This window comes from Phyllostomus hastatus, unplaced genomic scaffold (assembly GCF_019186645.2).
Source record: "Phyllostomus hastatus isolate PE091 unplaced genomic scaffold, TTU_PhHast_1.1 phas_scaffold_182, whole genome shotgun sequence".
NCBI lineage: Eukaryota > Metazoa > Chordata > Mammalia > Chiroptera > Phyllostomidae > Phyllostomus > Phyllostomus hastatus.
In genome coordinates this window covers 118,463-134,777 of record NW_025334013.1, presented here as the reverse complement: position 1 = coordinate 134,777, position 16,315 = coordinate 118,463, and the positions used below count along the sequence as shown (strand labels likewise).

Sequence of the window (16,315 nt, the reverse complement as noted above, 5' to 3'; positions counted from 1 at the left end):
CACCGCTCGGGCCCCTGTGCCCTTGTGCGGGGCGTCACAGTCCTGCCGCAGCGGGACGTGGTGGTGCCACCTCCAGGCCCCACAGGCCAGCCCGGCAGCACCTCTGCCCAGCTGCGTCTTCACCCCCAGGCAGGACCCCGAAAGGCAGAGACACACACTCAGACGCAGGGCCGGAGCCCGAGGAACAAGTTTATTGTCCGAGTCGGCTCATATTGCTGGCAGCGGCCTGCGGTCACCAGGGGAGACACCCCCGCCCCCAGGCAGGAAGCCCCTCTGTGCCCACCTGGGAGCGTGCCTTGCCCCGAGAGGCAAGGGTGGTGTGCAAAGCAAAGGCTGGGGGGGTCTGCCCCGCTTAGAGGCCCCCCACTCCCCTCGCCCAGCTGCTCTGCATCTACCATCCACCTCTTGGTCCCTCCAGGTCTGCAGAGTCTGGGTTGGCCTTGACCCACGGGTGAGGAACGTCCACCCCCACACTCCCTGGTGCCCCCCGCAGGGCGGGAGGGCACCCGGGTCGGCAGCTTGGTCCCAGGACACAGGACCCCTCCCAGAGTAAACGTAGGAGCGGCAGCCGCGGCACTGCCCGCCCATCAATAAATACTGAATAAATAGACAAACAAATAGAGAGACTGCACACACGAGGACGACGCCGAGGACCGGACACAGGAACGGGGACCAGCGGGGCCGGCCGTCCCTGGTGCAGGTGAGGGGACCCAGCCCGACGCACGGCCGGGGCGGGGGGGAGGCGCTGGGGCCCCCTGTGGGGCTTAAGGCATGTGGGAGGCCACAGCCCCCCAGGTCAGAGGCTGGTGGAGGACACAGACAGCGTGGGCGACGACGGCGGCGGGAAGTTGAGCAGCTCGAGCACCGCCACGCCCACGCTGCTGCGCCGAGTGAACATGCAGGACGCCGCCACCCACTTGTTGGTCCTCGGGTTGTACTTCTCGATGGAGTTGAGGCTGGAGCTGCCATCGTTGCCCCCCACGGCGTACAGCCAGCCATCCATGGCCACCAGGTCGTGGGTGCTCCTGGGGGCAGGGCAGGTGGGTGAGGGGGCAGGGAGGAGCCACGGGCCCCACCCCTCTCCCTGGGGGAGGAGCCACTGGGGCCCCACCCCTCTCCCTGGGGGAGGAGCCCCGGCCCCGGCCGGGGAGGGAGAGTGGATATACTAGTGATACACGTTGCTCAGGCTCCGTCTCTGAGGGGGACCCCACCCCTGGGCGGTGGCACTGCGCACCTTCGGATGTTCATGGGCGCCACACTCTCCCAGGCCCCGGCCTTGGGGCTGTATCTCTCCACAGAGTTGAGGCAGCTGGTGCCATCGTTGCCGCCGGCCACGTAGAGGGCCCCCTCCAGCACCGCCACGCCGGCTGAGCTGCGCCGGCTCAGCATGGAGGCCACCGGCGTCCACGTGTTCACCTGTGGTCGAGAGGTCCCGCTGGGGGCAGGCCCGCCACCAGCCTCCCTCCACCTCCACAGCGCAGACCCCTCTCCAGGGCAGTGTCTGTGGGACGCCGGGGGGCAGGGCAGACGGATCTAAAGGGCCGATGCCCTGGGGGGCGTGGGGGGCCAAAGAGACGGCCTCAGGCAGCCCTCGGGGAGGGGAACACCTGGGACGGGGGCGCTGCGCACCTGGGGCTCGTACTTCTCCACGGTGGCCAGGTGGGACGAGCTGTCGTAACCGCCCACTGAGTACAGGGTGCCATCTGCAGGGAGTCAACATGCCCGTGGCGTGCCTGCTGGGGGGTCTCCGGGGCGGGGGCGGGCAGAGGCAGACACTGCAGCCGGCAAGCCCCGTCACCCACCGAGCATGGCCACACGGACGTAGCGCCTGCGGGTGCTCATGGCGGCGACGGACGTCCATGTTCCGGTCAGGGGGTCGTAGCGCTCGGCACTGCGGACAACAGGGCCGCCGCTGACCCGGGGGGGTCACGGGGACAGGCCTGGGTCCCCCTGGAGCAGGACGCTGGCCTGGCGTGTGCGCACGGGCCCCTAGGCCAGTGGCAAGGAGCCCGGGTCAGGCAGGGTCCCCCTCTGCCCTCCTCAGAGTGGCCTCTGCAGGCCTGCCGCCTCCCCCCGCTGTGGAGCCAGCCCCGCCAGGCCGCCCTCCTGGACCCGGGCTGCTACCTGTTGAGGCAGGAGGCTCCCGTCGTAGCCGCCGGCCGCGTACAGGAGTCCGTGCAGCGCCGCCACGCCCAGGCAGCTGCGCCTTGTGCCCATGGACACCTCAGGCTGCCAGGTGTTGGTCACAGGGTCGTAGGACTCCACCGTGGCCAGGTCTGAAGTCCCATCGTAACTAGAAGAGGGGCCCACCGCCGTCGGGGCCGGCCCAGTGGGCTCCCACTCAGCCCCTGACCCGAGAGCAGCCGCCACACTCACCCGCCCACTGCGTACAGCCGGTTCCCCACCGCTGCCACACCCACTCGGGCTCGGCGTGTGGACATGGAGGCCACCACATGCCAGCGGTCCGTGCGTGTGTCGTAGGCTTCACAGTCCCCGTGGATGGCGAACAGGCTCCCACCGCCTGGGAAGGGGAGGGGCTGGGGCAGCATGAGGGGCCCAGGGAGGCAGCGGGCTGCAGGCTTGGGCACAGCTCAAGGTGGAGGGACTGTGGGCTCCAAGGGAGGCAATCTGTGAGTGGGTCACACCACACGGGCTCCTCCACAGGTGGAGAGAGGGGTGGGCGCAGGATGGGACCAACACAGGGTGGGGGCGGCTGGTGCTGGGCTCGTGAACCGAAGATGCAGGACAGAGATGTGAAGGGGCAGGGAGGGGGCGGGACAGGGGGCCATACCCACAGCGAAGAGCACAGGGCCGGCCCCCTCACAGCGTCGGGGCCGAGTGCGGCTGGTGCCTAGGACGCCCCTCTGCTCTGGCAGCAGGTGGAACTTGAGGGCCTCGATGAGCAGGTCCTTACAGTCTGGGTGGTGCCTCACCAGGCTCTCTGCGTCCACGTGGCCCAGCAGGAAGTCCCGGCTCAGCAGCGGCAGACGCACACACTTCATCAGCTGGGGTGTGGGGCGCCACGGTCAGGACGTGGGCAGGACCCGTGAGCACACTCTGTCCCCGTAGTGAGTGCCCCCTCGGACCCCTGTCCACCTGTACGCCGGACACTTCCCGAGACACGTGCCTGCGTTGCCTGGGTGTCCCTGGACACGGAGGCCCCAGGCACACGCGGGCACCACACCCCCTCACGGACACCGCGGGCCCCGAGGGGCTGGCCTCACCCGCGGGACGTGCTGCCTCCGAGCGTCCACGTCATGCTTGACCCAGCTCAGCACGGCGCGGTAGACGTCCTCCTCGGAAGGCACGTTCAGGCTGTCGCTAGAGACCAGTTCCAGCACCTGGGGGTGGGGACCCTCAGACCTGAGATCTGGGGAGGGTCTTGGGGCCCACGGAGCCCTGATGGTGCCTGGGAAGGTGCCAACGGGGGGGCCCAGTGTTCCCACGAGGAGGGTCAGGAGCCACAGATCTGGATCCCGGGGGCCCTGGCATTCCTGGGGATGTGGGGCCAGGGACCGGGGTTGCGGGCAGGGATGTGGTCAGAGACCGTAGGAGGAGACTTGGGTGGGGTCCGAAGATGGGGACAAAGAAGTGGTGGGGGGCGGGTGGGGGGGCTGGAACACAGGCCAGAGACTGGGAATAGGGAGCAGGTGCCCAGGTCCTAAGGGCCCGGGCGACGGGGCCAGGGGCCAGGGGCTGGGCCACGGGCCAGGCTGCGCCCCAGCTGGCACGTTACCTGCTTCAGCGGCAACAGCATGAACTCCTCGGTCTTGGCCACGTCCACGAAGTGCTGCAGCACGTACCTGTGCGCCGCCTTGAGCAGGTCGCTGCACGAGTGCGTGTCGGCGAAGCCCCGGATGCCCAGGCAGTTGGAGGGGTCGAGCTGACTCAGCAGGAACTTGCAGCAAGCGTCCCGGACGCCGTTCAGCTGCAGGAGGCTGGCGGCTGGGAGCAGAGTCTGTGGGTGAGGGCCGGGGGCCCCGACAGAGAGCAAGAGACAGGTGAGAGGAGAGCTGAGGCCGGAGAACAGGTGGGGACGGGACGGGGGGGCGAGGCGGCCTCACCTGCACGTTGCCTTCCCCCACCACGATCTCGGCCGTGTAGGCAAACTGCACCAGCTGGTCCAAGGCCTGAGGGTCGATGTCGTGCAGCGTCACGTGGGTCTGGCGGCTCTCGCTCATCTCGTCTGTGGGGACAGCGGGTCAGGCAGGCCAGCCCCATCCACAGAGCCCCCGCGTGCCCACCGGGTGGGGGGGTACTTGCTTGTGAACATGGCATGGAAGTAGGGGCTGCAGGAGGCCAGCACCACCTTGTGCGCCCGGATCTCCTTGGCGGCCACGTGCAGGACGATGTCACACAGGAGGCCCCTCTGCCGCATGCGGCTCATGGCCACGAAGGCGTCGTGGTAGTGCCGCTTGGAGTTGTGGGACACAGTGTGGCCCTCTCGGCTCAGCAGCTGCATGGCGCCCTCCATGGGGGCCGTGGGCCGGGCCGGCCGGGTCCTCGCACGCTCGGCGTCAGGGCTGCGATGGGCAGTGCCAGGTCAGGGTGCCAGATCAGGCCAGGGCACCCAGGGGGCCCCTCGTCCCCTCAGGGCCCATACCTGGCGTCCTTCAGGGGCCTCGACTGCGGCCTCAGCTCACCCCACTCTGCTCCCTCACTTCCGAGGAGCCTCCCCACCTTCTCCCACGAGGTTGGAGTGTGGAACCTGTGCAGCTTTCTCTGCCCCCTCCCACAAGCACCATACTTCTTGCTGCCCAGGTGCCTGGGTCAGAATGGGCTTTCCTCTGTCCATGGCTGGCCACCCTTCCCGGCGCCCCTCGCAGCCCCGTATCCACAGACCCGGCTGGCACGAAGTGAAACTGGTCAGTGGAAGCAGGCGGCTCTGGAGCGGACCCTGCGCCCTCCAACCCCAGCAGGCGTGACCTCTTTTGACCCTCCGGACCAGCCCCTCCTGCCCACCGCCGCCCTCCTGGGCCACCCCGCACCCCAGCCGTTCTGCAGACAAGCCGCCTGAGTCTCTGAGCAGCGCAACCAGGCAGGATTAAAGGCCTGCGGGAAAGGACAGAGCTTCCGGGCGCAGCTGCCTCTGAACGCCCGGCCCCGCATCCGCTGCGTGTGCGGAGCAGGTTGGACCCATCCCAGGCAACCGGAGCCTGCGGGGCGCCAAGGCCGCCCCCTCCCGGCAGCCTGCCGGGGTCGGCGCGCGCCCCTCCCTTCCTCCTTCCCGGACCCGTTTAGCCCCTGGCCCGGCCCCGGTCCCAGTCCCGGCCCCGGTCCCAGTCCCCCGGCCCACTCACGCCGGCGGCTGCGGCGGAGGCGGTGGCGGCGCCTCGGGCCCGGGCCCCGGGCTGCCGTGCTCAGGGCTTTGCGTCCTGCCGGCCGGGCGCTCGCTGCGCGGCTGCATGGGCTCGGCCACCGTGCCCGCCGCCGATCCGCGGAGGACGCCCAGACTCACGGATGCACAGACCGCTGGAGGGCTGCTCGGCGGCGGCGGCCGGTTCAGCGTCTCTGGCTCCCGCTGCCTGCCCGCAGCCGCTGTTTCTCGGCGCCGCCCGCCCCGCCTCCCGTGCGCCCCCCATCGGCTTCGGGCGCACAGCGTAGGACGCGAATCCTCTCAACATCCCGGCGCCACGCCTGCCTCCTCCTCCAGGAAGCCCCCCGGGCCCCACCTGCCGCTCCTGTCCAAGAAGCTTCGCGGGCCTACCGCCCCCTCTAACTCATTAAAGAAGCCCCCTCCCCATCCCCTTCTACGAATACCAGGCCTTGAGCTGAGCGCTGGTTGCGGGGGGCGGGAGTAGGTGAAGCAGGGCGCAGGGCCTGAGGGGCCTGACCAGAGCCTCGCTCGCGCCCGGGAGGCTGTAGGATCCACTGTGGTGTTGTCTAGCCAACCGCGCCCGCCCCGCTTACCCTCACCCTTAGGCGGGAATGGGCGGGAGGGAGGGCACAGGCTGGCTTCTGCTCCTTGCTCCCTAAGGCAACCTTCTAGCCTCTGGGCCTTTGCGCCCGCGGGGTCTTCCCACAGACAGCACAGGAACAGTGGCCGTCCCTGCACGAATGGACTTGGGCGAAGGCGTTCACGGGCGAATTCCCACCGGAGGGAGAGTAGCTGGAGTGAAGTATTGGGCATAGTACTTTCAGGTGGATCTGGCCGAGCGGCTTCCATAAAGACGCCTCCCCCCACCACCTTCCTCGCCAGGGACCGTGGGACAGCCCGGGGAAATGGAAATGTTCTCAGGGCTTGGATCCTCCTTTGGTCCGGCGGTGCCGGCTTGGCCAGCGGGGTGTCGCTTATCTTTTGGCGAACCTGCCCATCTATAGCATCACCATTTCTGTTTTGCTCGTTTTTCCTATCAGAGTGTTGGGTCTTTGTCGTTTATTTGTAAGAGCCGTCCGTATAGGGTACACTGTTGATGCATTTTGTCCGTTGTCGACGCAAGGACACCCTCACGGGCACGCGTTTAGGGACCCCTAGGGAGGCTGTGGCCAGGCTGGGGGAGGGCGCCGCGGCCCCCAGTGGGCCCCAGGCCCCGTCTTCCCCCAAGGCCGGTAGTGTTATCACTGCCTCTGACGGAGAAGCACACTGATCGTGAGCAGCCCGTCCAGCCGGCGCTCGAGCGGATGCGTGCAGGAGCCGTGACCGAACCAGGCCTGCGCCGGGCGCCCGCATCCCGCCCACCAACCAGCAGCCCGGGCGCGCCCGCAGCCGCACAGTAGCTGTGAACACGCCCTCCCGCGCGCGGGCCGCGGGACCAAGGCCGGAAAACCGGAGAGCCAGCGCGGCGGGGCGGGGCCAGGGGCGGGGCCGACCGCAGGCGGAGCGCCGGGCGCAAGGCATCGTGGGACCGGAAGTGGGGCTCACGCGGCGGCGTGGCGGCCTGGCAGCTATGGCAGCGGTGCGGGGCCGCAAGCGGTGCGTTGAGGGGCTGGGGACCGGTGCCCGTATCCGCGGGGGTCTCTCCGTGCGCCTGGGCAGCGGGGCCGGGGCACCCCGGGTTGGCGGGGAGTCGTGACCCCGGTGTCGTGGCCCGCAGGCGCCTGGCGGAGCTGACGGTGGATGAGTTCCTGGCCTCGGGCTTTGATTCGGAGTCTGAGTCGGAGCCCGAAGGAGCCGCAGAAGCTGAGGCGCGGGTGGCGCGCGGAGCCTCCCGGATCCCGGGTGGGCCGGCGGGGAGCGCACGGAGCCTCGGGTGAGTCGGGAGGCGTAGGTGCCGTGGGCAGGAGGGGAAACAGCGTAGCCGGGGCGCCCGTTGCCGTGTTAAGGGAAGGGGAGAAGCTCCTTTAAGGAGGTGCACGTGGGGCAAAGCCCTGAGAGGGGACCAGGCCTGGCGCGGCGGTGAGTGGGGCTCTGGCTGGCGGGAGGCAGGAGGGGCGGCGGCGGCGAGGAGGCGGGGGACGACTACCTGGAGGGGTGGTGCTGGGGCCCTGGCCGCGCGGCTCGGTCGGTTGTTTGTGGTTAGGGAGCGCAGCGGCCGCAGGTTTGAACTCCGGTCGGGGCGCGGGTGCAGGTAGTGGGTTCAGTCCCCCGTCGGGTGCGTGCGGGAGACAACCGACCGATGTGTCTCTCTAGCATCGGTGGCTCTCCGCCCCCTTCCTCTCTCTCTAAAAAACAACAAAGAAATGCTCTTTGGGGGGAGGGAGGGGATTCAGAGGGAAGGATGTGCTGGTGGAATGGGAAGCCACTGCCGGGGTTTGAGGAGCGAAGCGAGAACAGGTGACGGGTAACGGGAGGGTTGCCGGGGAGCTGTGTCATGAACAGGCCGCGGGCGACGAGCACGGGGGTAGGAAGGGGCCGTGACAGCCGAGAGGCGGTGCTAGTTTGGGAGGAGGCCACGCTTACCCCCCGCCTGGGGTCTGGGGAGGCGGCGCTCCCCACCACGGAGGGTCTGCGCACCCGGGTGCAGTGTTGCCTCGGTGGGCCGTGGTGAGCGGCGGGCGCAGAGAGCCGAGGCTGGTGACGAGGGGGTCTGCCGAGAACCTGCCCCGCGCTCGCTGGCAGCAGCGGCAGTGGAGGGAACAGGTGAAGTCTCCGTCTTCCCAGAGGAGGCCGGCAAGCCCTGCCCGCCCCCCCTCCCATGCATGGCTCTGCCTGCCCGTCCGACCTGATGGCTGACCCCCACCTTCTCAGCCGGCACAAAGGTCGTGCGTCTGAGCACAAGGACCAGCTTTCTCGGTTGAAGGACAAAGACCCCGAGTTCTACAAGTTCCTGCAGGAGAATGACCAGAGCCTGCTCAACTTCAGCGACTCGGACAGCTCCGAGGGGGAGGAGCCGCAGCTCCACCGCACGCCCGACGCCCTGGAGGTGCGGCGGGGGCGGCGCTGAGCGGGGCAGGGGGGCCGGGTGCGCTTGCTCCTGGGCTCTGCCCCCTGCTCAGGCCTGGCACTCTGTGTCTGCTGCAGGAAGCGAGCGAGGAGGAAGGGGAGGAGGACGAGGACGGGGTTTCCGGAGGACCAAGGGGGAAGAAGAGGCATTCTCTCCCTGTGACCCTCGCCATGGTGGAGAGATGGAAGCAGGCCGCAAAAGTGAGACTCGGCCCGGGATGAGCCCCAGGGCACGCTCCCCGTCACCCCTCTCGCTGGCCGGGGCCGTGCCGACCGCAGGACCCTCCTTGGAGCAGCGGCCCTGGAGTCCTGTCGGCACGAAGAGCCTCTCGCGGCTCCCCTCGCGCCGGGAGGCCCGGGGCTTCTGCGTCCGCTCCTTCCCTCGGGGCCAGCAGGGCTCTCTTGCTCCTTCGCCCCCGGCCCCCCTTTCCTGCTTCTTGCTCCTCGAAGTCTGTTGTGGGCAGGGTGTGACCTCTGTGCCTTCACTAGGGGGTCAGGCCGGGTGCCTTCTCCTGGGCGTCTTGCCATGGTGTCTGTCGGGGGGAAGGTGGGACAGAGAGCATCCTGGACCCTCAGCTTCTCCCCCGTGGCCTTTGAGCGGGCTCCATGCCCACTCAGGAGGACCCTGTCTTTTTATTCGAGGCACCTGGCGAGGGGTGCCCTCCTCTCTCTCCTAGGATCGGCTCTGGGGGCCCTGGCCCCCCCCCCCCCCCGTCTAGTACAGTGGGCGGCCCCCACAGCGCTCTGGGTTCTGTCGCCCCTGCAGCAGCGCCTCACTCCCAAGCTGTTCCATGAGGTCGTGCAGGCGTTCCGGGCAGCTGTGGCCACCACCCAGGGCGACCAGGACGGGGCTGAGGCCAGCAAATTCCAGGTCACAGACAGTGCTGGTGAGCTGGGGCCAGGGGACCCAGGGCACAGTCTCCCGGTCCCACCTCCTGTCCTGAGAGCAGCACCTGCGGCCCCTCGTTGCAGTGTTCAACGCACTGGTCACTTTCTGTGTCAGAGACCTCTTGGGCTGTCTCCAGAAGCTTCTCTTTGGAAAAGCTCCCAAGGACAGCAGCAGGTGAGAGGGGGTGGGACTGGGGCTGAGAGGGGACGGGGGGCACCGCGGTGGGGAAGGCAGAGGCCCTTAAGGCTTGTGTGGGCCGAGGGCAGCCTGGCTGCAGGGGCAGTTAGCGGCGTCCGGGGGAGACGTCGGGGCCCCCCAGGGCTGCCGAAGCTGTGTGTACTCTCCGGCCTGCTGGGGCGCCTGCTCCGCCTCAGGGTCTCATGAGGGTGGGGCGGGTGTGGTTCCTGCAGGTTGCCGCAGCCGTCCAGTAGCCCGCTGTGGGGGAAGCTCCGGCTGGATGTCAAGGCTTACCTGAGCTCAGTCACACAGGTGCGGTTCCTGGGGGAGAGGGCCTGCTGGGTCACCGGGGCCTGACCACGTGCAGTTTCTCGGGGTGAGTAGGTTCAGCCACGCTGATTGGCTCTCTGGCTTCCGCAGCTGGTGGCCTGCGTGGCGGAGGCGACAGTGGCCGCGGCCCTTCTGCAGCACGTTGGCAGCTCCGTGCCCTACTTCCTGACCTTCCCCAAGCAGTGCCGCATGCTGCTCAAGGTGGGCAGGGCACCCGGAGGGGTGGCTGGGTGCTCGGGCTCACCCTCAGATGCCCCACCCTGCCGGCGTCTTTCCTAGGCAGCCTGGCCCGGTCCCGTGAGAATAGGCTCTAAGCTGGGGCTGCTTCCCAGCAGTGCCCACAGGAGCCTCTGGCTGGACCGGGGGAGGCCACGGCCGGCCTTGACCTCTCGCTCTCTGCAGCGGATGGTGGTCCTGTGGAGCACAGGTGAAGAGACCCTTCGAGTGCTGGCCTTCCTGGTCCTCGTCCGAGTCTGCCGGCACAAGAAAGACACCTTCCTGAGCCCCGTTCTGAAGGTAGTGTGGGCCGGCAGCTGCCACCTGTGCTGCCCCAGCACATGTCCACCGGGGGCGGGGTGGACCTCTCAGCCTGAGGGCCGGCAGGCAGACCCAGGCCCTTGTCACAGGTCCCTCCCTGAGGAGTGGGGCACGGTGCACTCCACGTGGACTGCAGCGCACAGCTGTCCCCGCAGGGGGTGAGGACGTCGGCTGTGGAAAGGGGCAGGGACCCTGGTGCCCGGCTCCAAACTGGGTGGCCTGACCTGGGTGGGACCTTCTGGCCTCCAGGCCTGTGGCAGGGCCTCCGCCTTCCCAGTCCCTCCGCAGTCCCTGCTGGTTCCCGAAGGTGTTCGTGCTGGAGCTCGCCCTCCCTCTGGCCACAGGCTCGGCTGGAGAGGTTGGTGGGTGCACCACGGGGAGGCCGAGCCACAGCCCGGGCCAGGGTGTGCAGCGGGTGTGGCCAGGCTGTGGTTCCGAGGGGCATGAGTGGCTCCCGGGGGCCGGGCCCTGTGTCTGGCAGTGGGGCCTCGGGGCTCAGGCGGCGGTGACTGTGCCCCGGCAGCAAATGTACATCACCTACGTGAGGAACTGCAAGTTCACCTCGCCCAGCACCCTGCCCCTCATCAGCTTCATGCAGCGGACGCTGACCGAGCTGCTGGCCCTGGACCCCGGCGTCGCCTACCAGCACGCCTTCCTCTACATCCGCCAGCTCGCCATCCACCTGCGCAACGCCATGACCACTCGCAAGAAGGTGGGTGGCGGGGCAGGGGGCCGAGCGGCCCAGGAGCCCGACACAAGGGCCTGGGGCCTCCTGGAAGAGACAGCCCAGCACCTCGGTGGGGTCAGAGTCCTTGCTGGGGGCCCAGGAGGGGCCCGGTGCTGCTGCCCGCCGGCACCTGTGCGTGGGGGGAGGGCCCTCAGGGAGCGGGGCTGACCCAGGCGACCCTGTGCAGGAGACGTACCAGTCCGTGTACAACTGGCAGTTCGTGCACTGCCTGCAGCTGTGGTGCCGTGTCCTCAGCACCATCTGCCCCAGCGACGCCCTCCAGCCCCTGGTCTACCCCCTCGCCCAGGTCGTCCTCGGCTGCATCAAGTGAGTCGGAGCAGAGCTGACGGGGGCAGGGCTCCACCACAGGTTGGCGGGGGGTTGGGGGGGGTTGCAGCACTGTTCTGGAGGGCCTGGGGGGAGTGGGGGGCCGAGGTTGTGCCTTGGTGACGCGGTGATGTCTGAGGTTGCAGTGGCCTCGTGCCCCCTGGGGTGGTGGGTGGAGGAGTGAGTGTGGTGTGGAGGGCATTTGGCTTTCCTCACGGGGTTCCCCGGGCAGAGCAGGTCCAGTCTGGGGCGGGGCCGGCTGTGGCTGCCTCAGCCTCAGCCTCAGCCTCAGCGGGGAGTGGAGGAGCCGCCTGCAGCCGGTGGCTGTCGGCCAGGAGGGGGCACCCTGTCCCCTGGAGGGTGGGCCCTGAGAGCAGGGGCCCCCCACACAAACAGCATAAATGAACCCAAATTAAAGCTGCTGGGTCTCCCCCGAGCCCCGCAGCTGAGCAAGGAGGTGGGTCCTGAAGGCCTGGTGTCCTGCCCTGTTCTCAGGAACCTGGTGGGGCAGGCACGGCCTCTGACCCCAAGGCGGGGGTGGGGGGGTGGGGGGTTGGGACCCTGCTGAGGCCGGGGCTCCACGGAGAGGGGAGGGCAACAGCGGGCCGGTGAGGCGGGTGCGTGGGGTCCCTGAGGCTGGGCCTGGTCTCCCTCCGTCGTCTCACCCCACCCTCCCGCCCCCAGGCTGGTCCCCACTGCGCGCTTCTACCCGCTGCGCATGCACTGCGTGCGCGCCTTGACACTGCTCGCCGAGGGCACCGGCACCTTCATCCCCGTGCTGCCCTTCATCCTCGAGGTGAGCGGTGGGTCTGGGGGGCGGGGCTCCACCCGCACCACGTGTGGGGGTGAGGCTGCCCCGGCCGGGGGCTCCCGTTGGTTGGTGGGAGCGGCGGTGAGGGCCAGGAAGCTGTTCCCTAACGTACGTCACCTACGTGAGGAGGGGGGCCTGGGGCGCAGGTCTGGGGCGTCTGCCCAGGGTGAGGGTGAGCGGGAGATGAGGCCAGAGTTCCAGGCCTGAGCCCGAGGCTGCGTCTGCCCTCGCCACGTCCCTGTGCACACGCACCCGTGTGCGTGTGTGCGTTGTCACGCTCACGCAGCTCGGGTGGGGGGAGAAGGGCTGTGGGCCAAAGTGCAGAAACCCACTGACAGGCCAACCCAGGAAACTCAGGGGAACTCCCCCCCTCCCCTGCAGCAGAGGCGCCTTTGTGCCGCCCGCCAGGCAGCTCAGCTGTGCCGCAGGCAGCGGGGCTGCGCGGTGCAGGCAGCGGGGGCCCCGGAGCACCAGTGGCCCCAGGAGCAGGCAGGGAGCCCCAGGGACCTTCTTGCTCAGCGCCCTGAGGCAGGGCGGCACAGGCTTGTGCTTACAGAGGGACGCCTACCAAGCTCTGCTGACCAGGCCTGAAGTCCTGCCTGTGGCGGGCTCTGGGCCTCTGTCTGCTGCCCCCTCTGTCCACGGTCTCGCTCGGCCTCTTCCCCCTCCGTCTCCTGGGCAGCGAGCCCAGCCTCAGCTCGGGGCAGCTCCCCGCCCCGCACGCCCTCTCACCCGGGGGTGCAGACCTCTCCCCTCCGGAGCCAGCAGGCCGCAGAGGCGGCAGTCGAACTTCCTGCCTCCAGGGAGCTGCGGCCCACCCCTCCCTGGGTGGTGCAGAGGAGGGTTGAGAGCCACTGTGTGTGCGAGGTCAGGCCCCCACGGGCCGAGCCCTCCCGGGGCCCCGTCTGCCGACACCACTGTCGCGGCGGCTTCTCGCCTGGAGCCGACCTCTGGGGTCGACCTCTCGCCTGGAGGCTCCGAGCCTCCCGTCTGGGGCGCCGCCCATCCCCCTCGGGGGCTCACCGTGAACCTCCCCCTCGGGGGGTCACTCACGGGGGAGGTGCGCGGCTCAGAGGCCAGGCACGCACTCAGTTCCATGGGCTGCCTGTCGCCTCCAGACCGGGAGGAGGCCTCCTCCCAGAGGCCACGGCCAGTACCCACAGCACAGACTGCGGTCTCCGTAGCATACGTGGGGGGCGGGGGCAGTGTCGCTCCAGGGGCTGCAGCCCCGGGCCTTGGGGCTGTGAGCGCGGGTGAGGGTGGTGTGTGACAGTGGCCCCACAGCCCACATGGGGGGGACTCTTCTTCGTCTCCAGGCACGCACGTCCTGGGGGCTCTGGCCCGGTGTTCAGGAGGGTCGCTGGCAGCGTGGGTGCCGGCGTTCCTGGTCCTGCCCATTGGCCGGGGCCCCGCTCCGGGAGGGAGGGGCTCCCCTGGGGCACCAGAGCTCTGGACGAGCAGACTCCTGGGGCGGGCTATCTGGGGGCTGCAGGTCTGGCGCTGCATTGCCCTGTCCCTGCTCTCACACTGGGGCTTCAGGGACTGGGGCTGGGGTGGGGCAGCGCAGGGGGTGTGGGGGCTGCCGCCGGGGCTGACGCAGGCAGGGCGGGTGCAGGTCTTCCAGCAGGTTGACTTCAACAGGAAGCCGGGGCGCATGAGCTCCAAGCCCATCAACTTTGCTGTGATCCTGAAGCTGTCCAAGGTCAACCTGCAGGAGAAGGCTTACCGGGTGAGGCTGGCGCCCTGACTTCCAGGCGGGGGCCTAGGGGAGGCCCTGGGTGGGCGGATGTCCGAGGGCATCCGAGGGCACTGAGGTCAGCGTGCAGGGTGGCTGTGGAGGCGAGGGGCTTGTGGGCTGGGGGAGCTCGCCACCCTTTGGAACTTCCCCACACACCCTTGTGGGCGCCCGGAGTCGGGGAGCCGACACCCGTGGGCCCCAGCCCCGGCGACCTGAGAGTATGGCCTCCAGGGAGGCGGTGGGGTCCCGGCCCTGGCAGGGAGCTGACGTGCTGCCCTGAAACGGAAGCCCCCTGAGCGCCTGCTGCCTTGTCCCCCGCCCGTGCGCAGGACGGCCTGGTGGAGCAGCTCTACGACCTCACCCTCGAGCACCTGCACAGCCAGGCCCACAGCATCGCCTTCCCTGAGCTGGCGCTGCCCGCCGTCCTGCAGGTGCGTGCCGCTGCCCACCCCCTGCCCCTGCCCGCAGCCTTCCGCGGCCGGTGGCGAGGCAGACCGGGCTGTCCAAATGGCCTCGGCCCCCACTTGCCCCGGGGCCATGGGAAGGCAGCCTGTCTCAGCCCGAGAGCCAGTGGTGGTGCCTGGCCCGCGCTGCCCTCCCCCGGGCTGTGCTGTGGGGACCCGCGCACGAGGGCTCCCGGAGGACCCCTACCCTGGATCAGCTGGTGCCCCGACTGAGTGCTTCCCCAGGTGGCCCTGGGGGCGGTGCACAGGCCGGGCAGTATTAGTCGCTTCAGCTTTCCTTCGGGCGACCCTGGGGGGCATCCTTCCTCTCTGAAGCCCCTGCTGGGTCTGCCCTGCGGGGTCCGCTGGCTCTCACCTGGGTGTTCCCCGCCTCGGGGAGGCCTGGGCCTCGTGGGAGGGGCACTGCCTGTCTCTGCACGGCCCTTTGTGGGGAGGGCTGCTCACACCCAGCTGCCCGTGGCTCAGAGGCCCGTCCAGACCCAGGCGCGTGTGTGCAGACAGACCTGTTGCCAGGCTCGAGGTCCCAGGGATCAGCAAGCTATTTTGGTGAAGAGCCAGGTTGTATTTTAGGCTTTGCAGTCAGTCCTGTGGTTTCCACGAGTCAAACTCAGGGCACGTGCCCTGAGGCCCCGCATGGCCCCCCCCGGCCCCCCCTGCCCAGTCAGCACACGTGGGTGCGCGCTGGCGCTGGTGCAGAGGCCCTTGCGTGGGGCCGGCTGAGCCCCTCTTCCTCCTGCAGCTGAAGTCCTTCCTCCGCGAGTGCAAGGTGGCCAACTACTGCCGGCAGGTGCGCCAGCTGCTCGAGAAGGTGCAGGAGAACTCCGAGTACATCTGCAGCCTCCGCCAGCGGGCCTCCTTTGGCGTGGCCAACCGGCAGGCGGTGGTCAGTGGCGAGGGCGCTGGCCAGTGTGGGGCCGGGGTTTGGGGCTCGCCCGGGCGGGATGTGACCCGGCCCTCCCCGACAGGATGCCTGGGAGCAGCAGGCCCGCAAGGAGGGCACCCCGCTCACCAAGTACTACAGCCAGTGGCGGAAGCTGAGGGACCGCGAGATCCAGCTGGAGATCAGTGGCAAAGAGCGGGTGCGGGCTGGCGGGGTGTTGGGGCCCGGCATACCTGGCGCGTTGTTCCGGGAGGAGGACCTGGCCCCTCGGCTGCAGCTTGGAGATGGGCTGGGAGGGGGCCGCTGGGGGTATGTGCAAGGGCGGTTGGGGCTGTGGCTGCTCTGAAGGAAGTGGCTGTGACTTGGATGGCACTCGAAGGCCTGCCTTTGGCTGGGGTTTCGTGTGGGGTGAAGGGAAGGGACCAAGACACCGAGTTTGGGTGGAAACTGTCTCTGGGGCTAGGGCCTCAGCTGTACACTGGGGGCTCCCCGCACAACCTCACCTGCTGCTCCTGTCCTGGGGCCTTCCAGCTGGAAGACCTGAACTTCCCCGAGATAAAGCGGCGGAAGCTGGGGGACAGGAAGGAGGAGGACAGGGCTGAATTCAAGGACCTCTTTGACCTGGACAGTGACGAGGACGAAGCTGCAGGCTTCTCAGAGCAACGAGGTGGGGGCCCGGAGGCTGGGCAGGCTGGCCGGGAAGGGGTCCCTTGCACCTCCAGGAGCCAAAGGAGGGGCACCCACTCCCACCTCAGCTCCCATTGGCCACTTTGCTTGCTTTGATGTGGGACCTCCTGGAACGGGAAGCGTGTCCCCGGGCCTTCCCCCACCCTTCCCAGGGCAGATCCGACTCCTGGGGGGGGGGGGGCAGGGCTGTGAGCCCAGCTGTTTCCCCCACGCATGTGCTGGTGGCCCAGTCCCACAGGCCCTCCCCCTTGGTCCCCAGGTGCATCCGGGTCCCCTGGAGCTCAGCAGGAGGTAGAGGAGGATGAAGAGGATGAAGAGGACGGCAGCAGCAGCAGCAGCGGCCAAGAAGAGGCCAGCAGCTCAGAGGGTGAGGGGTCCTGGGGTGAGGGTGCTGTGTCTGTGGGGCCCGAGGCGCCTCCCTGGGG

At 69.1% G+C, this 16,315-nt stretch overlaps 2 protein-coding genes across 2 annotated transcripts in view; one reads left to right on the top strand and one right to left on the bottom strand.

The window, feature by feature from the left end:
* Positions 1-175: 175 nt before the first annotated feature.
* Positions 176-5,547, bottom strand: KLHL17 (kelch like family member 17). The gene is given in 13 exon segments (XM_045859146.1): positions 176-1,025; positions 1,235-1,416; positions 1,630-1,703; positions 1,803-1,891; positions 2,125-2,144; positions 2,146-2,293; positions 2,377-2,521; positions 2,792-3,005; positions 3,225-3,341; positions 3,737-3,958; positions 4,065-4,186; positions 4,264-4,523; positions 5,301-5,547. Coding segments are annotated over 13 exon segments (1,929 nt in total). The 5' UTR covers positions 5,408-5,547; the 3' UTR covers positions 176-796.
* Positions 5,548-6,858: 1,311 nt separating this feature from the next.
* The window catches only part of NOC2L (NOC2 like nucleolar associated transcriptional repressor), a 10,155-nt gene continuing 698 nt past the window's right edge, over positions 6,859-16,315 (top strand). The window contains exons 1-18 of the mRNA XM_045858826.1: positions 6,859-6,913; positions 7,035-7,190; positions 8,129-8,303; positions 8,402-8,524; positions 9,090-9,210; positions 9,296-9,386; positions 9,623-9,701; positions 9,810-9,920; positions 10,122-10,235; positions 10,780-10,968; positions 11,171-11,310; positions 11,995-12,106; positions 13,737-13,850; positions 14,189-14,290; positions 15,063-15,206; positions 15,289-15,402; positions 15,735-15,870; positions 16,150-16,257. Coding sequence (XP_045714782.1) covers positions 6,888-6,913; positions 7,035-7,190; positions 8,129-8,303; positions 8,402-8,524; positions 9,090-9,210; positions 9,296-9,386; positions 9,623-9,701; positions 9,810-9,920; positions 10,122-10,235; positions 10,780-10,968; positions 11,171-11,310; positions 11,995-12,106; positions 13,737-13,850; positions 14,189-14,290; positions 15,063-15,206; positions 15,289-15,402; positions 15,735-15,870; positions 16,150-16,257 — 2,155 coding nt within the window. The 5' untranslated portion in view covers positions 6,859-6,887. The remainder of the gene's footprint in view (positions 6,914-7,034; positions 7,191-8,128; positions 8,304-8,401; positions 8,525-9,089; positions 9,211-9,295; positions 9,387-9,622; positions 9,702-9,809; positions 9,921-10,121; positions 10,236-10,779; positions 10,969-11,170; positions 11,311-11,994; positions 12,107-13,736; positions 13,851-14,188; positions 14,291-15,062; positions 15,207-15,288; positions 15,403-15,734; positions 15,871-16,149; positions 16,258-16,315) is intronic.